Below are 27,826 nucleotides of genomic sequence, written 5' to 3' on the forward strand. Positions count from 1 at the left end.
AAGAAGCTCCGGGGAAGCCCCAGCAGCATCACGGACAGCAGTGCAGTGACAAACCACTCTGGCAGTGCTCCGCAGGGCTGGAGCTGGCTTACGGCTGGTGGGGACTGAGGGGGGCAGAGATGGGAGTGTTCAGGAGTGGGGATGAAGGACAGAGAGCCCAGGAGAGCTGTGCTGGGAGAAAATTACACCCTCCAGAGTGAACAGGGCAAGAAGCAGCAGAGGGAACAGGAGGGAGATGGGCATCTGGTGAAAATGGCTGAGAGCAAACCTGCTCTGAGCCTGACACTGGCACCAAGCATATTGAGCCTGGAGGGTGCCCTGCCATGTCATTCAGGCTCTCTTCAAGAAGGAACAGCACCAGGATTGCAGCTGTCTCACTGAGACACACATATTTATTTACCCTCAAACTTCAAGGTGCTATTAGATCCTGGCAACAATCTAGGAGAGAAAAACAACAGAACCCAGATGATTCTGCTCCCCTTGTCAGGCATGTGGGCTGACAATCCAGCAGTCCCTCAAGTTCCTTCTCAAAAGCAACCCCCTGCAATGGACTTTCTCAGCACAGGTTTTGTCACCAGTGGGGTCCGGAGCCAAAGCCCATGAATTCAAAGTGGGACAGTCTGCACTGGCAGAAATTCAGACTTTGAACTTTTAATAGGCATCAGAATCATACAACTCAGCCTCCAAAAAACTGAAAATCAAGATTGTTGTCTAGATTTATGCCCTTGCTGTGGAACTTGTATGTGTATCTGGATAGCTTTAGAAACTTCCATTCTCAGTGATTCCCTGCCTCCCTGAAGCAGACGCTATGTCCAGAACCAAGTATGATTTATGTCAAAACAGTAAAAAAGGACTACATCTTACTGAAGAGATGAGACTGACTACCTGCAACAAAGTACTTTTAATAATAGTAGCTTAATTGTATGCCATATTAGACACAAGCTCTCTAATTAATAAGGATGAATGGGACACGCATTATCTTCTCATGAATTTTTGCACCTTCCACTCCTTCCTGGAATAGACACTCCTGGTTTTTACAAGGATTCACCATTACTCTCTGTGAGCTGATCCAGTATAACACTTTCCTGCCTCTTCTAGCCTTGACTTTATCCTATTTTTTAAGGCAGCTCAGAGGGCTTGCATGAAGGTCAGTTTTCCAGTTCCCATTGCTGACATTCCTGCACATCACTCCTGGAAAGAGCAACTGAAACAACCAACCACCATCCCCACAGCTACCATTCTGGTGGCCTGGAGCATCTGCAACACTGTCATGGAAGCAAAAATCATTAGAGGACAGCATAAAGAGTTCACTAAGGAAAAAAAAACAAAAACAAAAGATAATCTGGATAGGCTTGTTGCAATCAATGACCAATCCCTCAAAGAACAATAAAGAGAGGGCGTGCACGGAGCGCAGCCCCCTGTGAGATACTCACTTCCCCCAGGGAGGCTGTCTCTGTCGAAGATACACAGCTTGTACCCAAACTCGTTCTCCAGGACCCCGCGCAGCGTCAGCAGCACGAATTCCTCCTCCTCCGCGTTGCGCGCGTAGGACACGTACACATCGTACTCCTTCCCGTCTGGGCAGTGGGAGCACAGGGAGACACAAAGGGCACAAGGGACACCTGTGATACTGCCCATGCCGGGCCTTTCACTTGCCAGAGAAGCGGGTAGGAAGGCTCACTTGGAGCCCAGGCACTGCAGGTTAAGGCACGCAGATTTGCACAGCCCAACCCGTTCTGTCCAGGCTTTCTTTGGTCTTTTGACATCTTTGACTCTGCTCCCTCTTGCTGCTGTCTATCCACACGAGCAGTCCCACCAGACAGAGGCTTGCACGCTGCCTACACCCTCTGAGAGCTGCCGCACCCCCGTGGCAGGTTCACACCACGAGCTGCAAGGGCTCAAACACCCTCCTCCTCCTCCAGAGGAGGAAATCTCACCTCAGAGTCCCTCGCAATGAACTCCCAGTAACACAGGGAAGCTGTGGAAGAACTGAGGACAGAAGGGTGATTTCCACATCCATCCTTTTGGATGCCTTCCATCATTTTAAATGATGCCTTCCAACATTTTAAAGCAGTTCACTCTGGATCATATCATGAATCCCTTACATGGAGTCATCAGGGAAACCAAGGACTTATTGAAACCTGATGATGTATTTTGACAATCTAGACTGGATGATACAGCTGGATCAGCAGGGCAGGGCCCTGGGGAGCCTGGCATGCCCATGCTCCACCTCTGCAGAGAACACAGAGGACTTCTTTCTCCTTTTTGCTGAGCCAAAAGCCTGATTCCTCTTGCTCTAATGAGCAGTGACCCACACAACTGCATGTAGATAGAGAAATGGAAGGTCAAAATATCATTATGCTGTGAAGAGGGTTAAAAATAGCTTATAGGAAAATTACTATACAAAAACAAAGGGCCTGGCCTGGAGCAGGATAAATAAATGAAAGCTTTTTAACTGCTTACCTAGAATGGTTTCATCTGTTCCAAAATGAGCCCGATAGAAGAGGACCATTTCAAGCCAATACACGTGATAGATGACTATGAGCACCACAACGAGCAGGATGGTGGCCCCCAGGCCACAGGCCAGCTCCACAGTGTACTTGGGTGCTACAACTGAGTACAAAAATAGACAGGGGGTCAGGGTTAAAGAACAGCTGGGCAGGAACAAGCTTGTGTCACATGCAGCCAAACACCACAGAGGAACAGCCAGGAGCCAAGCTGACCCTTCAGAGTGAGGCCGCCAAGCCAAGGCTTCTCTGACAGGACACACAATGGCTGGCCACCCTGGAGCCCCATTCTGGATTATTGGGCCTGGTTATGCTGGCAGAGCAAGTCCGTAGCTGGACTTCTGTCTCTGAGTGAGACCCTGGGAGTACCCAGGTGGTAGAATGACCTGTTGGTGGTAGAAACCTGCACAGTCCAAAGCCAGAATGTGAACATGACCTTCTCAGCAGTACCAGCAAACTCTTGGGGCAACACAACTACTCTGACTTCTAAGAGATCCAGATAAAGCATCTGCAGCAAAGTAAAGGCAGTGGTTACCATTCTCCCTCTTTATCAAACAGACACAGGTCTTGTGGCTGGTCCCAGACTGACACCCAGGATACAACTAGCCATGGCCTGACTCATTTCTACCATGAAGGAAGAATCAGAGCTCCTTACAGAAAAGCTGAAATGCTTGCAAACAAACAGGACAACCTGTGGGCATCAAGTCAAAACATCACAGGCCTCCCCCAACTCACACACTGTCACACAACTGCTGCTTCTTTGAACTAAGGACAGAAAATTTCTAACTATATCCCTGGGCAACTGTGTTGGTGACAGTTGATGTGCAAATTTGCAAACTGCACAATAAAAGATCAACAGAGAGTGGAAACACCACCAAATTCCAGTATTTAATAAGTTTCTAATAAAACTGAATTACAAAATGGAAAATGGAAGGAATTTATCAATGTTCATTAGGTGATGAGCAGCAGAAGTACATGAGAAGGAGAGGGAAATCATCCAGAAAAAGCAAGAAATGTATATGCCCTAATGTAATGAAAAAGTTAGAACCAACACAGAGAGCCACTTGCTAAAAATCTGTAAGCCAGGTGCTGAGGGGTTAGGTTCTGGGATGCCTCATGCTCCTATGGGATGTGCAGTGGGACGGGCTGCACTGAGCTTCGCATAAGGTTGTTCTGCCAGCAGCAGCTAGGGATGGTTCTTGGACTTTGCTGTGGAACAGAGCAGGAAGAAGAAGTGGGTGGGTAACCATGTCTGCTTAGAGCAAACCCAGTCAAGTAACCAAGAACAGATATGGGGAGGAAAAGGGAGGATAGTACAGATCAGTCCACTAGAAAACAGTATTGAGGCACTGATATAAAGAGAAAGAATCTGAGTATTTCAGATTCACTTCTGCTACATGTACAAATATTATCACCCCAGAAGCATTATATATGGAGTATGAACACTGTGACAGATGGTTTCACTCTTTCTCTCTTATGTGTGTGGTCTATTGTTCCTCCCTAACAATCCAGAATAGGTTTGTCTCAATGGAATGAGACTAAAAAAGGAGGACAAGTACCAAGAAGAAAAAGATCTTTCAGTAAAGACATCCATGAGCCTCCCCATGCTCATAATGCAGAGTAGAGGGAAGAAGGTGTCTGGTGTGAGCTGCACCAGGCATGGCAGCATTCCCTGTAGGACAGGGGAGGTCTGTCTCACACTAAAAGCAGGTGCTGAAGCTCTAGATGAGGCTGATAAAGAGGCAGAAAAATCCGCCTTAATCAGGAAGCCTCACACAGCTTTTATTACTGAGAGGTGGGTCTGGGAAACAAGAATAAAATCTTTGATGATAAAAAAAAAGATGTAGGAAAAACCCACACAGAACAGAGCTGAATCAGTCTATACCATCCATGCTGAGGTGGCTGTATCTAGACTGCAGCATCATGACAGCAAGGAGTAAAACCAGAGAGCGTCGTGGTGTGACTGTCTCATCTCACTCCCTGAGCAATGCCAACGAGTGCAGACTGTCTTCTGGAGGACGCCAACTGGCAGCTGTTGTGTCACGCAAAACCCTCACACAACCAAATAACCTGAAATAATTTCAAGCAGCCCGTCCCCTCAGCTCTACTTCAGCTGCACATGGACGGGATAAGGACAACAGATCTGTCCTTTCTCTTCCCAGGAACTTGCCCATGGAAGGGCCCTTTGTCCCCTGCCTCCAAGAAGTGGCGCAGTATGACAGCAGCGCCTACGGAACAGACTGCGTTAGGCAGAAAGGCCTGATGGAATTCTTTGCTCCCTTACTGTTTTTCAGGGCAAGGTTCAAGGCAGCAGCAGGAGCCCCCCCGAGCACCCTCCCTGCACAGCCCTGCCCCGCAGGTACCGTACCCTTCATGCGCACCACGGCCTGGCTGCGCTCCTCGCCTTTGGCGTTCCTGGCATAGCAAGTGTAATTCCGCTTCAGCTCCTCTGCCGTGGCTTTTGCGACTGTTAGAGTCCTTATCAGAGTTTTGTCCTCAAAATCTCTAGCAATTTCACTGCAAAACAAAAACGAGAGCATTACACATGTGAAATGCAGCAAGTTTTTAGTGACAGATACTCCTTTCCCTGATATAGCCTCTTCCTTTAAAAAGGCCAAAACACATAACTTGATAGTTACAAATCAATATACACTTCAGACTGTAATACAGCTGCAGCTATTCCTTTATCTGATTTTCCTTAATATTTATTTTACCACTCATAATTTTCTCATTGCAGCTGTGCCACATTGCCTTTTAGAGGAAATGGAAGTTCTTGCCTATAAACAAGACGATCTCATGAACTCAAGATTCAGAGCCCACGTCACATTCCCTATGCAGCCCTGGATGAGTCACTTTGTCTCTCTCTGCCTGAATTGACCGTCTGCAAAATGAGGATGCAGTATTTCCTTTTGCCTTTCCTTTTTCTACAGTGGTTTGCAAATCAGCTGGGGCAGTGACTGCCTTCCACTTGTAATTCAGCATCCAGAAAATGGGACTTTGATCCTCATTTGGGTTCTTTATGTGATTGAATTTCTAGTCTTTCTAATCAATACTAAGTATAATATTACTTTTTTGTTTTCAGCCTCTGTTTTTCTGAAACACTTTTATCCCTTTGGCTATTCCTCTAAATAGAAATATCTGCCCCTGTTTTGTAAGTCCCCACAACAGCAGCAGCTGTTGGCATCACTACCGGGTCCTGGACAAATGATGATGTGTACCAGTTAACAAAGCTCCCAAATCCATCTGTAAGACATGACACTGTCCAGGTCTGGAGTTCTCCTCCTTGGAGGTCCTGGTGCTCATCACAGCATGGTGCAGACACAGAGGCTTCTGATTAGCAGGGAGACTACACACTCCATTAGGACAGTCACACGCCTGTACCCACACAGGACCCAGGGGATTCGACACAAATGAAGGTTCATGTTGCACGGTACCTTTGTGTGACTTTTATCTTGGGGTCCGCGATGTCATCTGTGTTTTTCCCATCTATGGTCCACCACACCTCAGTCCGGGAGTCCTTCAGGAATGTGAAGAAAACCTCACAGGGCAGGATAAGGTCATCACCTGTAAAGAAAGGACCATCATCTCCTAGGAGAAAAGGTATTGCAGAGGAGGAACAGCACCACCCTTACATCAGAGCTTTCCAAAATCCTACCAGCCTGAGCTCTGCCTCCCTTCAGGAAGGAATGAGGCCAACATCCACTTTCTGACAAGAATTGTAATAACAGCTTAACATCCCTGGACATGATGATCTGTGACAGACAGTTAAATCGAAAAAAAAGCATCCTGCCTTCTCAAATGTGTTACAAATTCCTTGACTGCAGCAAGGGATCCACCCAAAGGGACATGCTCCATGCCAACCACTTCCTTGGAAAGCCGGGCAGTGCTAATCAATCCCACTGCACAGGGGACAGATGCCATAAAGTGAAGCATCAAGCTCCACAAAAGCATTTTAGTTTGGAAATACTTCTTCAGGAATTTGACTTCTGCTCAAGATCAGACTTGGGACTGTGAATATTTTGGTGATCAGCCTGTAAGTGATTTTTATCTTACAGAGGACCGTGTATGAAATCAGACCTTCTGAGCCAAAAGAGCTGTTCTTTAAAATGAAGACTCTGTGCTAATCATCATCATTGCCACCACATTTATTACAGCAATGGGACACAATTCATTTGATATAGGGAATTGCTCCAAAGAGTGAGGGAAGGGGTGTGGTACCCCATTACCCAGTGCTGCGAGGTCAGCAGAAGGAGAGCTGTCATTAATTAGGAAGTCGTCAACCAAAAAAAAGGGACATAAGCAAGAATTAGCTAGAAGGCTGAAGCCACTCTAGGGGTGAATGAGAGAGGATGGGAGCAAACCACTGCCAGGGCCAGGGCTGAGACAATGTCCTACAGGAATTCTCCTAAGCAGCTGAGTGTCCCCATTCCATTTGCTTGTGCAGCTGCAGTTCTGCATCTCCATGCCTGACTGTCTTTAGTTGTGCTTGCAAAAAAATCAGCTTTTAAAGCTGTGCTCTCCTATTCTGGCATCAAGAACTGGCATCCCACGCTATCTACCAGGCAACCCATGGCAGCTCGTGTGCTCTGAGAGGGAAAGCACCAGGGATGCAGTGGAAGGGGAGAGCTTTGTGCCTGGCTGGGTCTCCCAGTCCCATGGCTGGCTGTGAGTCTTGGACTTTACCTGCTTCCAGCTCATACACCACTTTCTCATTTGGAGAGGTGAACTGTGGTGGCAAGGCCTTGTTTGGAGATCCTGTAGGAGACAACAGAGAGCCCCCATGGGGACACACACTTCATGAAAACCTGGAATCCTGGCAGCCTCACTCCAAATGCCCTCATGCCGCACTGCACGTTCCCCAGTCTAACTCGTGATGTATTCCTGCTGAGAGATCCATGCACACACAAATCTAATCCTACCCTCCAAACTCAGGGCCAGATCCAGATTTTGAGCCTCCTCCAAAGTTTAGGTAAGCTAGTTTGGGCCTTTAACTGCTGCTTCCAAAAAACAAAATACAAACATCATTTCATGTCACACATATTTATTTTGACCCTTAAACCAGCTGTTTCTGTGGAACTCAGAATGCATCCTACAGCTTACTAGGTTTTTAAAGTCTACACTTCCCTGGCAGATAGGTTGAGCCTCTGTGCCTGGGATGGATGAGTCCAAGCAGTGGGTACCTGGAGCTCTGCCTGGCTGATTAGCAGCCTCAATCCCAGCACAAATGGCTTTGAGATTCCATGGAGATCAACACAAGTTGGCTATGAAGTGACAATCCCACAGTGACGAGCAAAGGGTACAGGAGACCACCAGCAGGAATGCCAAGGTTATGCATTCACACGCCAGCAGAGGGTACCCCTGGCCACCTCATGGGCTGAACCTCACCAGCCTGAGCCTGCCCACTCTCTGTGTTTGGGGCATTTAACATGGTGGTGGAGAGACCTCTACAGCAGTATGTTCTGAGCAGTCACAGAATTCTGACTCCAGCAAGAAAAAAACCCGCCAGGTCAGTTGGGTAACTCAGATTGAATACAACCACAAATGGATCCTGCAACAAACTCTTCCAGCTGTTTCTACCACTTCTGCAGTTACCCACATGCATTTTACACATTTTAAAGTCATTCTTACCCACCACCTTCATCTTTATGGTTCTGGTGAGATTATAGGTTCTTCCGTGGTCCTTGAATGTCACAATGCAAGTGTAATTCCCTTTATACGCACTGCGGACAATGCCAATGACAAGCCTGGGCCCTTGGGGATATCGCTCATAGAAGCCATCCACCGAGTGGCAGTTCTGGAATTGGGCAGAAAAATACTTGAATTTGGGATTCAAAAGTACAGATATTGGTTTAAATGCTACTACAAAGATCTGATTTTAAACTATTAATATGACACTTGGGATCGTGATGTAGGTCAGACCTAAACACCACGAACTTTGAGCAAGTTGAAGCATGGACTGCTATGTTCACCTTGAAAATGAAGTGATGATGCTGATCACCCTAATGGCTTTATCCCACTTTAAACACAGACAATTCTATAAAGGAGAGATCTCTGATCCAGAAGTACCTTGGCAATCAAAGTGAGCACCTCAGCAGAGTGAAGAATAAAAGTAAAAAGTGATAAGAAGAAAATGATGACGTATTCACAAATGGATACTAAGACTAAAGGACATGTACCCCATTGATGTCCATCTTTCGGGACTAATCAAGCTCTCCTGGCTGACTTCAGCTGAGGATGAGGCCCCAGAATTTGCAAATAGCAAACGAGAATCTGTAGTACATAAACCTTAATAACTCCTCTCTTTCTGTCAGGCGAGGCAGGAAAACTGCCAAAATACCAAGCTGGAGATCCCTTTTCAGAAAGAAGTTATGCAGATAACATCTACATTGTCATAAAACCCAAAGATGTGCACATTTTCTAAGAGATTATTTTTGAATGGTACATTTCCAAATCAGATACATCCTAATGGGGTAGTTTAAGGCAGGGGTCATATACCATTTTTAATGATTTTTATTAGGCATGGGATGACTTGCTGCCTGAAAAATTACTTCCAAGGGGCTTTTTGTTTCATTCTGCTAATTGATTGCCGAGATGTGAATTTCAATGAACGATACCAGTAAAGCATTTAAACTACTGGAGTGAAACGGCTCCTCTTGATACGAGAGGAACTTTTTCCTGAAGGGTTTTAGAGGTGGGGTTTTCCTTTTGGGTCTTTTTTTTTTTTTTTTTTTTTTTAATCAGCAGATACATTTGTTTACAACTTCCCTTATTAATTTATTCATTTATATAAAATCTTCTATCTCTAAATATAAAAGCACTTTATAGGATGTTATTGAAGAATTTACTCCCATAACTCTCAGACTTTACATCCCCTGAGACTTCCTACTCTCTACTGACTAAAGGCATCCACCTAGAGAGGAAGAGTGAAATCAAATGTAATAAAATTGAGCAGTAATTCTGTAGGCAAGAGCCTGAGAGACAGTCTAATAATCAGAAAAGTATGGAGGGTGGGGTAGAGATGCCTCGGTCTTCAGAAAAAAGGTTTGCTGAATTGTGTCGAACAGGACACCCACTGTCCTTGCAGAGCCTGACGTACAACTTCACTTCCTGACCCCAGAGGATTTTTGAAAGGATGTAATTTTCATTAACAGGTGGGTTTTTTTAAAGAAGAAGGAATATGAATGACAGTTTCCTTTAAAGGGAAGCAGGAGGCTCACACACAGCAGATCAGGCACACTGCTCATAACTGAACTGAGCCACCTAAATCCCTCCTAGGAGTACTTTTCACTTGTGCACACTGGTCAAAAAAAACTTCAGTGTTAGCTCTCAATTCCTTTCCATGAGCAGTTTTATACCCTTGAACTCAATGGAAGCAGAGCTCTTTAAATTAGTAAAGCTTCATTGACAGCATCATCACTGGGGAATCTCTAAAACGCCGCTCCATGACTGTCATGCCAACCACTGCTTCTTCACACACACCACGGCATCCCCCCGCTGCCCAGGTAAGTCCTTCTCACCAGGTACCACTTGACAGTCGGTGTCACACTGGCAGGGTAAAACCCATCGATATCTGGACACGTGATCTTCTGATTGGCGTGCTCCAAGTAGAACATCTCCTCAGTGGGCTTTATGGAATGGCTCACACAAGAGTGCTGGTCTTTCGGAACAACCTCCAAGGGAAAAGCAACTTTGCTGCAGTAGGTTGTGTTCCTAAGGGTGGATGAGAACAGGGCTGATTAGCTGAAACTTGTTTACTCCTACAGCAGGGGAGTGAAATGAAATAAAAATTACATCTGCAATAATGAGCATCATAGTGCTGATGAGGTATGTACAGCCTTAGTTGACTCATTTATAAATGGGAAAGAAAACCCCACCAGAGGTGGCCACACAAGCTCACAAAAGCCTATAAAGATGACTAACAAGCAACATCCACTCCCCTGCTGCTAAAGCAGATCATAAGGTCAAAGACACAGACAAAAGACAACATGAGGAAGATCAAAAAGAGCTCTTGTGCATAGCAGATGCTATGTTCATTTTGCACCACAGTTAGAGACACTTTTAATTTCCTAGAAGTCTGAATCTCAATGAATCTTTGCCAAATTAGTGTGCAGTCAAAACATTACCCCTGCATCTGAAGCTATTTTTGCTCTAGACATGCAGATCACTTCTTAATGGTGAGTGCCTGTGGATTTTGCCATGGGCTCAGCAATAATATTTTCATGGACACTTGCAGCAAGGAGAGGCATGCTCATTAGTGTCTGCAAGGCTCCAAGCATTATTGCCATGTAAACTGGCTCAGCACTGAGCCGTCTTATAATTGTAACATTCTTTTCCCATTAATGTTTATGTACATGGCCGTCTCCCCACAGAAAGATCTGGTGCTAACAGATCATTTCCCCACTTCCATGGAAGTCCTTTGATTGCACTGACAACTTAGAGAAACGGCACCACACAACCTACCTGAGCATGCAGGTGTAATTCCCAGTGTCATTGAGAAGAGCAGGCCAGAACCAAAGGGTGTCTTTATCCTTACTGATGTGATTGTCCGGGAGGCGATAATTAATGGGCTCCTCCAGATCCCGGTCCTGAGCAATCCTGTACCAGATCAGGGTCAAGCCAGCAGAATGGGCTGTGCTATAGTTGTACTTCAAGAAGGTCTCAAAAAGTGGGCATTTGATCTTGGCAGGTTCCCCATCATAAATCTGGATCTGCTTCATGGTGTCCACACCCCAGTCGTCGCAGCGTTCTGCAGCCAGGAAGAACAAGGTGCCTTAGGCTTGCAAGTCTGCAGGAGGAAAACAGTTCTGCCCATGCTCCCCACAGCCCTTGGTCCTGCCCCCATTAAAATCAGAGGTGAAACCACAGTGTTTTCAAGAAAAGCAAACCAGGCTTTTATAAAACAGAGCAAGAACATTGTGTTCATTTCTAGAGAACCTGGAAACTTCTGTTTTCATTTGTACACCTCCTACGTTTCTGCAAAGCTATTTATCTCTCATCAGGACAATTGAATAGGATATTCCTGCATAAAACTAGGCTTCCTTGAGAGCTCCAAGAAAATTTACCACAGAAGTCTTATGTGGGAAGATGAAATTTGGGTGACAACAATGTGAGAGGTGTGTGTGCACACAATGATAGGGAAGATGGAAACAGATGCGCTGAAAGAGGAGGAAAATAAAAAAAAGAACTCAAACATCAACCCTCCCTTAGAGCTGTGGGTCACTTTCCCTGCAAGAAGAAGCTGGACTGTGGGTTCCAGAAGTGAGGAAAGTCTTTCCTGTGATGGATTCATGTGACATCTGTGCACACCAGGATAACACAATGAGTACAAGAAGCAATAAGTGACACAGAAAGACTGTTGATAGTGAAGTTTAGAACTGAAGGCTGGGGGACAGAAGGGACAGTATGGAGGAGGTAGCAGCAGGATCTCTTGTATTCCCAGACAGTGCCCAGGTGCAAACTCCAAGCACAGTTCAACAACAGGCAGTGGCTCAGTGTGGCTCACAGCAGACTTGGACTGACATAGAAACCAGCCGGCATGAGAAAAAGCTGTATAGAGCTTTCTTTCTTTAATTACTTTTTTTTAAAAAAAATATTCCTGTCCTTAGCAAACAGCTTCATGACAAAAAGCACAGTCCAAACCCATTTCTCTTCCGAGGACTCTTCTCCACTCTGTTCCTCGTACCATCAGGATGTCCAGGCAGGCAGGGACTCGGAGCAAGCAAAGCACACTAGCAGGGTGTCAGCAAACCTGAGAGCAACCTGCACTGTCAGAGCCAACTGAGACACACGAAGCTGCTGTCACTGCACCTCCTGTCTCCCCATGCTGACGAGGCAGAGCACGGCATGGCACACGTCCCAGTGCCTCTCTTGGAGCTGCTGGGAGGTATTTGCTAGGGCAGCCTGACGTCTGGGAACCCAAAATGAGTCAAACAGGAGAGGGGTGTGCTGCCTGCAGCAATCCTTGGGAGCAGTGTCTCAGCACATCACACACAGGCTCACCAGAGACAACACTGCAAAGCCTCTCCCATTTGCAGATATTAGAAGAACTCAGACTGAGAGGAGAAACAGAATACAATATGCTCTTTGAGACCAGTTCTTCTGAATCCTTCTGAACTGACTTCATAGGCCCAAAGCAGAATTTCTGGCATTTATTCTTCCCTAAAAAACAGTGGAATGTAGCTTGCCCCCAAATTCATACTTAATTGAAAAAAAAAAAGAACCAAAACAAACCAACAGAGATAAACCTTTGAGAAGGCAGGCCTGCAGCACTTAAAGGCAATGATGCTAACTCCTATGGCTCAGCAATGGTTAGTCATGGGCAGGAGGAATCTGGGCCAGTAAGAATAGAAATGTTTTCTGGCGGGTTTACACATAAATGTAAATGCAAGCTGCACTGCTCCTCCTGCAGTATGCCAAACACCCATATGACAGAGTGCTACTTCTGGAGGAAGAGAATGAATTGGGCTAGGAAAAGGCACTGAAGCTACCCAGAACACAAGCATTTGTTCAGAGGAAGCCCAAACCCAAATATCTGGGGAGTACTCATCACCTAAAAACACACAGATCTTTCAAAAGCGCACAGCATCACACACTATGGCTGCTTCCACAGGCAGCGCCAAGGGTCATTTTCAAAGAGGCTTCAAACCACTGCTGGAAGCCTCACACCATGGGAAGGAGCATAATGACCCATCACCACCATGATCAGGGCAAACTGCAACCAGCACACTGCTTCATGCTGGTGTGGCCACAAACTATGCATGGTCAAGTGTCCTCAGAGTGGTAATGAGACAAAGGAGCCTGCAGGGACTGCCTGCTAACTGCACGATAAAGCATGGACTGTTACTCATGGAGACAAGGAATATTTTTTCTGTAAAGAAAGGCTTCCCCTCTGAAAGGAGCAGACCTGGGTCTGTAAATCAGGATGCCCAGGTTCTCTTCCCAGCACCTGACTTGCGTGTCCTCTTGGGCTGCATAAAGGCAAATCATCCTTATTACTTCAAATGGCAGGACTGGGGAGAGAAGAAACTATATAAAACATTACTGTACTGAAATTCTTGGAGTCAAGATCAATGAAATTTGCAATCATGAGCAGCTCTTGCATTTTGCAACAGCCCATAAATCAGCACTGTAAAACTACTTACCGTTCACCCTGAATGAGTTATTGAAAATAAATACAACTATTTTCTTTTTTTTCTTCCAACATTTCTCTAAAACAATGCCCAGGGTTTGCCTCCTTGGCTTGGGAAGCGGAGGCTGTTGTTGTTTTACTGTGAGAGCTGTACCTGGAGATCGTGTCTCAGAGTTGGCCTGGCCTCAGGGACACTGTCACAGCAAACAGGTGGTGCTAAGGCTCCCCACGTGTGCCCTGCCCTGGGGTGCTGCAAGCTCTGAGCTGAGCCCAGACACAGCACATCACTGCTGGTAATGAACAGCTGCACCCAGAGCACAGGAGCAGCCGTGCAGTGTGAGATCCCAGGCTGTGCCTCCCTCCCAAGGGACTCCTCCTGGCTGCCAGGGCAAAGCCACCCAGCACGACTCCCAGGGCTCAGGAAGTACTGCCATGACCCATCACTCACAGCAGAGATGGCAGGAACACCACAGGCTGCAGCAAAATGTCCTTAACTCATAAAACACCGAGGACAGAAATTGTGGTGCTTTGCACAGCTTCCCTCCTCCCTGCGCCATGCTGACAGTTACACTGCTATTTCTACATTTTGGGGTGTTTTACCTCCAAGATAGCCAGGATCTGCCTGATATAATGTGTGAGAACTGCAGGGCACCCCTCACACACAGCTTTGTGAGCCTCCTCCTCCTCAGCTGTGATGGTGCTCTTCTCCCCGTGGTAACAACAACCTTTGCAGTGGTGGCACGTCTGCAGCAGAGCCCAGCAGACAGGACAACATGTCCACACACATCCATTAAGTAGAAGGGATACCCACATAATTACTGCTATAATTTTATTTGCATCCAACAGCTCCCCACAACATTCTGTGCTCCTACCACTATTTTAAGCTCTACTGGATATTCAGAGCCTATTTGCCACTAATATCAGCATGCAGCTGCTTGTGGGTCAGTCTAAACTGGAGATACCTTGAAAAAAAAAATGGCATGACTGACCCTTGATTGGCATAAAACAGTCCCACTATTAATTAATTAATTAATTAATTAAATATATATATATATATATATATATATATATACACACATTGATATATCCTGATTCCTGCAACAATATTTGAGGGAGCACTGCAGAAAGAAGATACAAGGATCCAGTTCTAACTGTGAGAAAGAGCACTAACTTCTGCGGTGCTGTGCCCATTTGTAGCAACTCACACTTGTTTTCACTGGCTAAGCCTCAGAAGTGAGTTTTCCTCTCTATTGAAATGTTTCCTGCACAAAACAGCTGCTGGAGTTAAAAGCAGCTCCTGATTAATCAAGTGGGATCAGCATTCATGCTGTGACTCCAGAGGTTCCCTAACAAATGGAGACTAGTGAGGAATGGAGCTAAAGCCAGCTCCACCTCTCTTCTATGCTGCAGCAAATGGAGCACTGCACACACACACCTGAGGGACGCAGTAAAATTCTCTAAAAATACACCATCCCACAAATGCACCTTCCTAGAAATGCCTCTGCAAAACGATTTTGAAAGAAGCCACCTTGTTCTCAGTACCAATCAAGAGCACTGCAGATACCCTGACCCCTCTCACTGCTGAACGCTCTGCAATCACACAGCGAGGCAGCCTATAACCCATAACACCTACCTGGGACAGACAACACAGGAAAAGGCAAGAAATGGTCCTGCTTGCACAGCCCTGCTTAGGAAAAGGGGTGAGGACCATACAGGCTAGAGGGATGAAACACTCCAGAACTGGAAGCTGAAGTGCAGGCAGGGCAGAAGGGTGAGGATAAGGATGCCCACCTTGATTTTGTGTGCCTTCAGGGGGCCTGCCTTGCATGCAGACTGGGACCGTGCAGTGGCAGCAGGACATGAAGCCATCGGTGCTGCCAGCTGAATGATCCCTGTTCCTCACACACTTCAGCTGCAGCATCAGATGAGGCTGTACTATCGTAGGATGATTGGAAGGAACCTTAAAAATCACCCAGTTCCAACACCCTTGCTGTGGGTGCAAGGACATCTCCCTTCAGACCACATTTCTCAAAGACCCATTTTACCTGGCCTCGAACACTTCCAGGGATAGATCATCCATAGCTTTTCTGGGTATTCTGTTCCAGTGCCTCACCACCCTTACAGCAAAGAATTTCCTTCTAATATCAAATTCAAACCTACCCTCCCTAAGCTTAATGTCATCCTCCCTAGTCCCATCACTACACACCCTTGTGAGAAGTCCTTCTGCAGCTTTCTGTACTGGAAGGGCTCTAAGGTCTCCTCAGAGCCTTTTCTTTCCCAGGCTGAGCAGCCCCAACTCTCTCAACCTGCCTTCAAAGGAGAAGTGCTCACTTGGAGCCCTGGTCACTGAGAATTTACACAACAGTGAAACTCTCTGATCAACTTTGTGCTCTCCTCTGGACTCATGCCAACTGATTCATGTCCTTTGTACACTGGGGACCCCAGAGCTGAACACACCACTGCAGGTGGGGTCTCAGCAGAGCAGAGAGGGGCAGAATCACCTCCCTTGACCTCCTGGCCATGCTTGTTTTGCAGTGACCCAGGACACAGTTGGCTTTCTGGGGCTGTCAAGCCATATCTCAACAGTTTCCTGCTTTCTTCATCCGTCCCTGCTGCATTACCTTAAAGCAAAGCTGGCATGAGTCAGCCTCCACCCAGGGGGCACAGCAAGGCCAGCCTGTTATTGTGATGCACGAGTCAGCATCGATAAGGCAGAAAAAGCTGATCACACAAAGCAATCAAGTGAGAATTTATCTTTGCTACCTTAAAAAAAATTTTCTTCACCACCATCTTTCAATCTCAGTCAGTGAGAAGGAAGCAGAGGAAGCCAGGCTGAAGGGAAGAGCCGTGCTGTGAGCACAGGAGGCACCAGCTGTGGCCAGCCCCACACGTGGGTGCATCTCCCATTTATGGCAGTGCCAGGAGCTCCCATTGTGCCTGCATCCTTCCTTTTCCACCCAGCATGAGAGCTGGCTGTGTTCTCTGCTCAGTAGTATCCCATCTGACCATACAACAGGGCAGGAGGAGAGAAGCATGGAACAAAACAAATGAGAAGTTCTGCCCTTAACTGGGAGAAGAGGCACAACCCAGAACACGCAGAGATGGGCGGGAATGATGCAGAAGTTGGGTGAGGCCCAGCCGAGATCAGCTGGCTCTCACCGTTTGCTCTCACTACCTCTGCAGCAGTGACAGTGGCCACAGAACACCTAAAAACTGGTTGTGGCTGAATGCTGCCTTGGAGGCTCAGCCTAGAAGCTGTGCCAACTCCGCAGGAATTTATGATCTCACTGCCAGTGGAAATGCATCCAAAGAGGCCTCCCATAACCTCACTGCCGTCCTCCCACAGCCTCTCCAGTAGAGCAAGGAGGTGGAAGCGGTCCTGGCACCAGCTTCCTACACAGCCCAACCCCACCCATGTAGTTCTGCTGTGATGGCACTGGTGACATGGTTTTACACTTCTCCCAAGTTCCATCATATTCATCCTGTGTTCCCGCTGAGCTGTGATGCCCCCACAGAAGCCTCTCATCTGGATGCTGCACGCTAGGATGGTCTCTCTCTCTCTCTCTCTCTCCCCAGGGGCTTTTATCATTTTAATACTGAAGGCAGCTGAGAAAAGAAGAAGGAAAGGGACTTGCTGTTGCAGAGTGGCTCAGTTTAGAAAAGCACTTGTACATTGTGGTTGATTACCTTTAGACCCTGAATGTCTAATTTAAACAGGTGTGAAAACCTGCCTCTGCCAAAGCCATGAAAAACAAGCTGACTGCATAAACCTCTGTTGACTGCAGGGGAAGCAGCCAAAGAAAGACATCCAAAAAAATGGTGGTGCTGTAATGGAACCCAAAGCTTCTGACTCTGAATCACCTTATCTCATCAAGCACAGCCTGTAACATGGGGTAGTCGTTATTTGTGTCTCCTAGAACTCCTCCACAGTGAGCTCTGTGACTTCACTCTCTATCTGTGCATAAAGCTGTTTACTGCATGTGGCAGAGTATTTCGGTTACCTCCAGCAACTGGGCCAAAGAAAAAAAATATATATATATTCAGATTCTCTAGCAAGCTTGACATATTTTTCTGGAGGCTTTCTTTAAATTCAAGATCAAAACAATAAAGGTAGAGGCTTGAACTGCTTCCCTGAAGGAGAAGAAGAGCAAACAGCTACTTTCTATCCCACTTCATTGAGAAAATTTTGCATGAAAAAAGCAGAGCAGCGTAGGAAGAGGAGAGGTACAGGAAGTGGAACACCCCATTGCAAAGTCACCTGTAGGAGATGCAGCATCATCTGATCAGCATCACTGCTGAGCTGTGCTTAAGCTGGCAGGGACTCCCGTGTGCCTGGGACTTGACAAGGTTCAGGTTAAACTCCTGGCTCTGCCAACAGGCTTGCTTAGCTAAAACCATGCAGCCCCGTTACTGCACTTAGCCAGGTGCTCTGTTGCCTGCTTTAAAACGCAGTCAGAAATTCTTCCCTGTCCATCCCACCGGGATGTCTGCATCACAAAGACACCGCAGCAGCGGTCCTCGGACAAGGATGGGAACTGAACAAACGCAGCAGGCAGCAAAATGCACTGTGTAAGGGTCCAAGAGTCACCTGGGTGCCACAAAACGTCTGACAATGAGAGCACAACTCTGCAGCTGCAGGAGGGGGCCATGACAGCTCCCTGATGCCCTATTTGATACACACAGAGGAGCAGAAGTGACTGTTCAATACCCTATCAGCAACACACCCAAACAGGGCTGCTTTCCTCCACACCTTCCCGCACTTCTATGCAGATAGGTCACACCGTGGTGACGCCAGCACGGAGCTCACCCCTCACAACCCATTTCCTCAGCTGACAAGAAGCAGACGTGAGGTTTTATCTCCTCAGCTCTGGCTGGTGTGGAGGGAGGCTGGCGGCTGCGGGGACACGTCTGCACCCAGGTCAGCTCTGCTCCACGGGTTTTATCTCCATCCACTCCAGGGCTGTGCACCTTTCAACACCCCCAGTGTCAAGTGACTTCATGCCCCCAAGCGCCATAAACTTCTACAAGCGCAGTAGCTCGCAGATGGGTATGGATGGTTATAAAATCACGTCCTAAATTAGGACAGCAAGAAGCTGAGATTGAAAGAGTAGGAGGAAGTGAGGAAATCCCAGGAGATGATGGTGGGGGAGGGATTTAGTCTCTTTAGAAAACAATAATGCAGTTTAATCTATTTTTCTTTTGACTTTACACACTAAAATAAGCTTCTCAGCTTCTGGGGCTGTCACAAATCATAAGGAAATACGGCCACTGGAACCCTATCAGTAGAATAAGAGCCATATAGTAATAATCCTGAGGAGCTGCACAGGGCTTTCCATCTTCAAAGTGTTTTACAGACAGTAATTTATTAATCTGCAAATTTCCCCTGGCCAAAAGTAACTGTTCTGCCTCTCTGCTAAGTATGAGAGACACACAGTGCAGTTCAGCACTCGAAAGAGACAGTGCAGGCAGTGGCTCTGACCTCTGGAGAGTCTCAGACCTCTGTTTCTTTCTCACTGCAGCCAGAACTCCACTGCTCCAGCCACCAGTTGAACTCAGAAGGAGTGGTGACATCTGCCACTTTAGAGCCAACTTCAGAACAGACAAAACCAAAGTAGCTGAAAGCCACTGATAAGGGGGAGTGTAAACAGACATGTTCACAATCCAGCAAATAACAGCAAAGCCTGAAATAAAGCTCCCAGGAGAGAAGCTCCTGGCTGCCTTCCAGCCACTACCTGCCCTGCTGGGGGATCATTCTGGCCCAGTCCTGGGCTCATCCTACCACACAGCCTGTCTGATAGCCCCCAGGGGAGCTACAGAGGCACTTCCCATGCAAACATGATGATTCCCCCCACCAAAGGGCTATTTATGCACAGCAGGTACCTGCTCACACTCCATGGGTCTGTTAGATAATCAGCACGAGGCTGTTCCTCCTCTCCTGGCAGAAATATTCTTCTGTTTCTGCAATTCCCTAAGACAATACTCCCAACCATGATCCTCTTCCAGCCCTCACCCTGCAAAAGCTCAGAACTCTTGGAGGGTGAGAGAGCAGCCTGGTCAGCAGAGAGGAAAAAATGGAACAAGAAGCACAATTACAGCTACATCTTTTAAATAATATCTAACATTGGCCAGCTTTGTTCAGAAACAGGAAGATAGCATTTCTCTGTATTCCTACTAGCTGTTATGCTCTTTGTCTGACTGTTTTTTCATCTCTTTTAAGCCAGTGTATATTTATATGACTTCAGTAGCGCCAAAGAAGCTATTGTACGACCAGACCAGGGCCCATCAGTTTTTGTTATCCTTCCCTGGCTGTCAGAACATCTGGGTGGATTAAGCATCCTACAGCATGAGTTCCATCTTAAGGATGGAACTTGCCAGCTAGGCAAGGAAAGCAGAAGACCTTGAATGCCACTGCAAACACTGACCCAAAGGGTCACAAGTGAGGAATTCAAATTCACTGCCAATCATGTACATTCTCAAGACTAGGAGAAGGTCTGCCCACGCGCTCAGCGTGAGCCAACAGAAGACTCAGGCACCAATTCAGCCTCAGGTTCTACGCCTTTTACTCTACACTACTCAGATCACATTTCTCCCCTCGTACAGCTTGCACCTCCCTTTCAGCAACTGATTTTGTTTCAGCACCAGCCTCCATCCGCAGCAGAAACACCAGAGCCCAGAGAACAGATGTTTAGCGCCACAGTGCTGCAGGCAAAATCTGGAGGGGAAATAAAGTTTGTGGGTTTGTCTCTCCAGTAGGAAGCAGGGTGAAACATAATGCTAAAGCTTTCTGACACACTGCCAGAGAGACTGAGAGCCATAGTGGTTTAACTGGACGGAAAGGCCACTTGCAGCCAGAGCAGTGCTGGTATTTTAGAGCTGGAATTCAGCAAGTGTTGGTTCCTCCCCTCCTCTGTAAGCTCACAGAGCTTGGGACTCAGCAGAGCTGTGCCCCTGGATTGGGCAGTCCCTGGTCAGTATTGCTGACCAGATTGCTGCACTGGGAGGATGGCAGAGGCAAGAGAAGTAGCAGAAAACCACAAGACTCCTGTCCTTCCCCTCCAGCCTTCCTCAGTCCAGCCTGGCCTGGAGAGAGAGCTGGTCCCAACAATACAGCATTACATGACTTAATAGTCAAAGCACAGAAAAGGACTCAGCTGAAATGACAAATCCCTACCACGTCACACATGTTAAATATCCCAGGAGCCAGGTTCACCAGTGAGAGCTACCTGTCTGCTGCTTGATGTTAGGTGACCACCAGGGCAGCTGTAGACTGTGCACAGCCCTTCTGCATTCACTCCAGATAAGCTCAGCTCTGCTCCCCCACCTACACACCCTGCTTCAAGAAGGAAAAACAAGCCCAAATGCTGTAACATTTCCAGAACAAGGCCAGTCTCCCATATTGCACTGCATTTATGACTTTGCAAGGGTGAAACGAGCTCCGGTCTCCTTTTGGTGCCAGTCCCAGGAAACCCTGCAGTGAAACAGAGGGCTGCACAGACGGCTGCCCCTCCATCCAAGTACAAACAGCCATCCGAGCCCATCATGAATAACAAAGGACATTCTGACAGCCCAAACCGGTTTATGAAGTCCATGGTACAAAAAGGAAGCTCTGAACTGAGGAGTGTGTCTGACACCCACAGACCTGCAGGAAATTAAATGCAGTGGATTTCCAGAAGTGTATTTTAACTGATCAGGCATCTCATGTATCACCCCTTGGCTTACATTCTTGCAGCACTCTACAAGGGTTCTGGCCAACCTGTATTTAAATATTTAAAACTTACTAAATGTCCTGCAGAAATGCATGGAGGGTTCTGGTTCTGCCAGACCAATTGGCACAAGCCTCTGTGACCCAAATGCCAGGGTGCTCATTTCACCTGACTGAAATCAGCTTCTTCCCAGCCCCCTGCGTCAGCTTTCAGAGCTGCTCTAACATTTTTTGGGCAATCCTGATTCAATTGCACCTACCTCCCATTTCTGCAAAAGCCCAAGATGACTGCACGTGGGGTGTTGTAATGCTGCCTCAGCAGGAGGAGGATGTTGCGTTGGTGGAGAGCAGAACAGCTCGTCCAGAAGCACAAGCAGAGCAGGGATTTTCCCCGTGAGCAGCTGAGATCCATGTCGCTGACTCCCTCCTTCCCCACGAGCTCCTTCTACCTAGGGCTTAGTGGAGGGGACCCAGGCTGGATGTTCTTTGTCCTCTGCTGTTTCTCCTTTGCTCACCACTTCCACCCAGCCCCTGTCAGCCAGGATGGGACATCCCCTGCTAAAGATCACAGCCTGCTGAGAGTGCCTGCAGCCCTTGGGCAGCCCAAGGAGAAAATCCTCCCAGGCTTCAGCCCCTGCGATGAGCACTGCACTGAGATGAACCTCGCTGAAGTGCACGTTGTGAATCTGGCCCACAATAATTCAGTGTGGTCCGAGAGAGGATGACAGAAGAGCTGTTCATCTGCTCAGGGTGTATTGTAACTGCTTGGTTGCCAGCACTGCAGAGGGACAAGAGTTCATGGGGGGACTCACCAAACCCCTGCACAGCCCTTATTTCTGAACATTTCCCCCCATAAAACCAGCTCCTGTTCTTTCCTCCCTCCCCCTTTCCACTTGCCTCCTGCAAATCATGCTGTCTCCTTCCACCCCCAAATAGGAAGTCCGGAGCCGAGACATGCACAATCTGCCTCTTCACAAGAGCTGGGCTGAACGAGTGCCAGAGGAGCTGCGAGCATGACAACATATTTCCTGTCAGGAAAGTGACTCAGTGAGACGGGTATCAGAGCTCCTCTTACTCTAGAAGTTCCCCTCTCCCCTTGCATCGCTGAGGCATGAGTCAGAGTCGGGGAGCTGAATCTCAGTCCCCTGCGGATCCAACCAGGGACAGCAGAGCTGAGGTTCAGAGTTCAGGTTCAGAGTTCAGGTCTGGGTCTTTCCTGCAACTCAGTGATAAGGCAGCTCCATGGGCCGAGCCCTGGATTCACTTCCCACAGAAGGGCAATAATGATACTGACAACAGGGGCAGCTTGAGTTTGCAAAGCACTTTCAGGTCGAGCTGCTGTTGCTATTTGCTAATGAACCTGTTCACACCACGCTGCTTGTCTCTACACAGAGCATTGTACAACACCCCTCCAGAACTAACACTGTGTTCATGCATTTTGCTAAAGTATTGTGCACACATCCATTTAATCCAGAAATACTGTATATAACTGCTCAAAACTCGCTGCAGACAGTTTTCTTGTCTGCGCAGAAAGAGGGCAGGTCCATCACATGCCACGTCCTTACCCGAGCCTCTGCCGAGGGTGACCATGGACAGCCAGAGTGAAACCAGCAGGACACTGACCATCTTCATCCTGGGAGACAAAGCACACAGACCTGGTTATTTGACACTGTTTTATCGCTGCAAGCCATGTTTTAACTCTGAGTGTATGTGTTTATCCCTCCATCCACCCAGTGATCCTTTAATTCTGGCACATCCCTGTTTTATTTCATTAAGATTCCTAAAGAACTGAACCCTCATGGCGGCTTGCCAAGCCTGGGAGGTGACAGCTCTGAAGAGGACAGCCCAGCTCACTGACCTCGGTGAGTCAAGTGCAAAAGGGGTCAAATGGACGTCTGCAGGCTACAAATCCCAAGCTGTGACTCCCAAAAGAAGGTTCTTTGCCAAGACCTCCTTCTGCCCATCTCTAAGAACAGTGCAGAGAGCACTCGCGGTGGCTGCGGCACATCTGCACTGACACTTTGACAGGACAGCCCCAGCAGAGCAGTCCCAATTGGCAAGGTCTGCTGCCAGTGACCTGCAAAGGGGCCGGCTGCCAGCCTGCTCCTGCAGGCAGTGGAGGCAAGGCAGGGCCTCACCAGCTCTTCCCAGTCAAACCCTCCTTGGAACTCGCAGGAGTAAACAAGCACCAGGTTTGTACACTTTTCAGAAATGATCTGAGCAAAGGCTTATACTTTCTAAGCAGCAGTGATAAGCAAAAAACAATCCCAAACTTTTCCATTCCCGCTAGAGAACACAATTTCCTGTAATTTGAGATAAATGTACACTGCCAGAGTTTCACTGGCTGCCCGCTCCAGTATCTGGCATTCGGCTCTCAGAGCTGCTCACTCACTGGAATTAAATTTCCCTCTGTTTCTAGGTTTTTCAGGATGCAATTTATAAGCTGGTAGTCATGAAAACTGACATCTACTAGATGCTCTCATTAAAGGGGTTAAGGTCACATTTGATATTCCTGGGTGCTGTCAGATAACAAAGGGAGAAGAGATGGTTAAAAGGCTGAACTTCATCAAAGCATCTCAGCTCTGCCAGGCAGATGCAGTAATGAGCACGGTGATACTGTCAGGAATGTGCTCATGAGAGACAGAGAAACCTGCTCCAACAGGGTGCATTAAAAGTGTGGGGGGAGAAGCCACAGAGCTCCCTTAAACCTGTCCCTCACAAACCTGTCCAGAATATATGCAGTACACAGGAGGGCTTTGCACATAAGCAGAGAGCACCTAAGATTGCGCCGATTGCAGAGATTAACAAGAATGCGACACGTGAACTGCACTACTCAAAACCCAGCAGCGGATATTGAATCCTTCCTTTTCAGTGCTTACATCTGAAAAGCCTTTGTGTGATGCCTTCCCTCTGCTGGGCTCATCTCAAAGAGACAAAGGAAATCTGAAGCATGCCTGTTCTCCCCTGCACCGTCCATGGAAAGAGCTGCACACTGCCTCTGAAGACATCAGGCTTTCAAAAATGGTCAAGAAGCAAGGAAGAAAGGGGTGGGTTTTTTTCCCCTCTCTGGAGTCCAGCTGAGAGGGCTGATCATCCCCTACCACCTTCCTCCAAATTGAAATGCCAGCTGCTTATCAAACCCTCTCTATTGCCACCTACAACCAGCTCCCGATGTTACTTTAGACTCCATAGGGAAGAAACAACATTAAGCATTCCTACCTCTTGGAAATGCTGAAGAAAGATTAAACATCTTCACACCGTCAGATTGGACAGAGAGATCCAATATGCTGCACTTCTGGTAGAATTTAGGAACTTTTGTTAACTGAGATGCTCAAAGAGAGGGGGTGTAAACAGTGGGGGGGAATCACTCCCATAATAAAGATCCCTCATGGTTCCCTCTCCCATTTGTCATTAACTAAATGCACAGCGTGTCCTAACTCACCCTCATTTTCCTGTGACTCTCTCCTGCATTTTGCACAAATCAGACTGAATTCAGCCCTGAAGCGAGCGGGAACTACAGACTTTGGATGAGTTTGCCTTGTACTGAGCAAGACCATTTGCGTGGCCTGAGGCCAAAATAAACAACTACATTTCACTTGGTGATACATGAACTCTGCAGTGAGCTAACAGTTACATCCATTAACTATGCTCACAGGAACATGCTCCTTTCGACTGTCTCACAGAGACACCAGGTCTCTCTTCCCATGAGCAAGGTATCCAAGATTCCCATGCTCTGCCTACTAGTAGGAAAATCCTTTTTTCCTTGCTCTACCCAGCTATAAAATCAGAAGCCTTACACGCAGAGTGATTTGCTTCTGGCTCATTCCAGGCTTTCCAGAGATCTTATCAGAGGAGACAGACGGACACAGAGCCTGTCAGATTACAGCAATTTCTCCATTACAGAAAGGGACGCAGATGACCACAGCCCTGGCTGCTCCCATTCCACACGGAATGCAAGGGGCCGTGGAAGGGACACGCAGAGCCGAGGGCTGCTCAAGGGGAGGCATCACAACCTCCTGGGTGCCCTGACCATGCCAGCATCTGCCAGCCCAGCTCCACTCCTCTGGCACATGATTACTCAAAAAAAAAACCCCAAAAACCAATAGCCCCAAAGGTGTGATATCCCCCAAACAGAAAGGTCTTCCCACAGCAGCCCCGTGGTGGCACAGGAGAAGAGCATTGCATCCTGTTGCAGAGAGGGATGGGTTTTGCAATGCCCTTAAGAACATGACACCACAGGACTACAACCCACCCTGGTCTTGCCAAGAACAGAAGAGTTTTCTCAGCCTTTCCCAGCAACCTGCTTCTGTGTTTCGTGACTGGAGAGGGCATGTTGCCATTTTCCCTGCCTGTGATGCAATCCCGGTGGCGTCGGATGAACTTCTTGTGCAATTCTGTAGAGCTGCACCAAAACACCAGCTTCTGAGGCTGCGACCGAATGAGCCTGAGGCCAGGGAGTGCAAACCCAGAAGGCTTCACCCAACTGCATGCACCCAGAGCAAACAGAAATAAAAGGAGACGCTAAAGGGAGCCAGGAATAAAATCAGTGAGCAGGAGAGATCTTACCAGCTCAGAATTCACACCGCAGCTAGAAAGCAGGCAAGCAGAGCAGCCAGAAGGCAGCTGGAGAGCTCTGATACATCCTCAGCACTCCAGGAACTTCTCACGAGACCAATATACTCTGAGGTGTTCTTAATGCCTCCATAAATTAACATTTTAATAATAATTCATAGAGCAGTTAGGGAAAACGATCCATCACAGCCCTTGCTAGAATTTTTTTTTTTTTTAAGGAACTTAACTTGAAATGTTCACTTTGTTTGAAATCAGAAATTGTTCCCTTTTCCTTCCTAAGCACTTTTTTCTTCAAACTTTCACCTTCTGTCTACTTAGGAGCAAAGAAAAGTGGGGTGGGGGGAAGGACAGTCATGGAAGTGTCTCGTGCTCTTAACATCAAAGGGGTGGAAAGATTTGATTTTTCCAGGACTGGTCACAAGTGGCCTTTATGTCAGAAAAGTACGTGAATATTTTTATATAAAACACCTTTTAATAAAACACCCTGGCCAAAGAGACGTCAGCAAGGCATCATTCCCTCCTGCCTTTAGCTGCATGGACCCCGTAAAGCCCACGCACTTTCCAAGCAATTATAAAACCAAAGACAGATGTCAAGTAATTAACAAAGAGAACTGCACTCAAAGTTACAACTGCAGACCTATTCTCAAAGACACTGCACCAATTCTACAGAACAATGTTGCATTTTCCAAGAAAGATGCCTTTGTCCCTCCTAACCACAGGCCTCTAGGGAGAGCTGGTAGGCTTTTTGCTTTTCAGTGAGAGTCACACTATGGCCTGCAGAACAAAAGCACCCTTCAGAACCTTGCCACTAAGTGCTCTGACTGAAAGAGAATATAAAATAAAGCAGTACCTGAAAGAGGAAATAGATCATTTCAGCCAAAGCAGGTTTTACATACTATTTTCTTTCTGTAATTCTGTCCCAGCTCGAAAGCATTTGAGAGCCCCAAAAAATAGGATGCGGACACAAGGAAGGCTGGCAAAATCCAGAGTGGGATAGCTCAGGAAATGCTTTGGTTCTGTGCCACATGGACGCAGAGATGAAGGTTGATTGAGGGGCTGCAGAGCAGGGCTGGTGCTCAGGAAAGGGGCACAGCTCTCTGCCCCCAGCCACAGCGTGCCCACAAGCCCCGGCTCCCTGCATCATCACACAGCAGCACTGGAGAAGGCTGCTCGATGAGTTTGCTGCGTTTTCTTATGGGGGAAAATAGATGCACAGTTCAAGTAAATTCAAAGAATCCAAAAGGCAGACAAAGGGAAGCCTGAAAAAGCAGCCGCAGAAAAGTAACAGCAGAAACACTAATGGAAAATGGGAAAAGGGCCTTCAGCCCTCCAGGAAACACTTCTGCTTTTCAGTGTGTGCAGGAGTAAGCCAGACAAAAGGAGGAATTACTGTAGCATAAACCATCTTGGTGCCACTCAGGCAGGGTTTGCACAGTGTCCCCCTGACCCCGCGTCTCCTCCAGAGGACACGTGGGCACTGCCTGGCACCGTCCTTGGCTGGGGTGCCCGTGGTGCCACTGTCCTGCCCAAAGGGGAGCCCCTCCTGCAGAGAGCCGCTCAGTCCCAGCGACAGCCCTCCCGAGGAACCGAATGTGACACCTGGCAGAAAGACAGGCTTTGGGAATCCAGCCTTTACTGCCCAGCAGGAATAACCACGTTCATTACAATTTTCACCCCCAGCCGGCTCCAGGAACAGAGCGGGGAGGAATCCAGCAGCAGTTTGATGATGAGCACCAAAAGCAGCTGGCAAAAGCACCCTGCTCCCGTGCATGCTACGCCACACTCATCACTGTCCTCAGGAAAAACAAACATCCACATCCCTCCTGAGGGCAGGGAGCCCCATTTGTCACGGCAGCAGCCCCCGAGCAGCCAGGCACAGCTCAGCAGGAACCAAGCAGAGCTGAAGCCGTCCCTGCA

At 47.6% G+C, this 27,826-nt stretch overlaps 1 protein-coding gene across 4 annotated transcripts in view; it reads right to left on the minus strand.

The window, feature by feature from the left end:
* IL1RAP (interleukin 1 receptor accessory protein) overlaps nucleotides 1-27,826 on the minus strand; it is a 48,760-nt gene that overhangs the window by 8,890 nt on the left and 12,044 nt on the right. For 3 of the 4 annotated variants that reach the window (XM_040074554.1, XM_040074555.1, XM_040074559.2), the window contains exons 2-10: nucleotides 22,903-22,970; nucleotides 10,968-11,253; nucleotides 10,025-10,217; nucleotides 8,136-8,301; nucleotides 7,191-7,262; nucleotides 5,942-6,071; nucleotides 4,876-5,024; nucleotides 2,464-2,613; nucleotides 1,434-1,577 (exon numbers count right to left, since the gene is read on the minus strand). In XM_040074554.1, coding sequence (XP_039930488.1) covers nucleotides 1,434-1,577; nucleotides 2,464-2,613; nucleotides 4,876-5,024; nucleotides 5,942-6,071; nucleotides 7,191-7,262; nucleotides 8,136-8,301; nucleotides 10,025-10,217; nucleotides 10,968-11,253; nucleotides 22,903-22,969 — 1,357 coding nt within the window. In that variant the 5' untranslated portion in view covers nucleotide 22,970. Of the gene's footprint in view, nucleotides 1-1,433; nucleotides 1,578-2,463; nucleotides 2,614-4,875; nucleotides 5,025-5,941; nucleotides 6,072-7,190; nucleotides 7,263-8,135; nucleotides 8,302-10,024; nucleotides 10,218-10,967; nucleotides 11,254-22,902; nucleotides 22,993-27,826 lie in introns of all 4 variants that reach the window. The other variant, XM_040074557.2, reaches the window with a different exon arrangement.

This window comes from Hirundo rustica, chromosome 10, assembly GCF_015227805.2.
Source record: "Hirundo rustica isolate bHirRus1 chromosome 10, bHirRus1.pri.v3, whole genome shotgun sequence".
Classification (NCBI taxonomy): domain Eukaryota; kingdom Metazoa; phylum Chordata; class Aves; order Passeriformes; family Hirundinidae; genus Hirundo; species Hirundo rustica.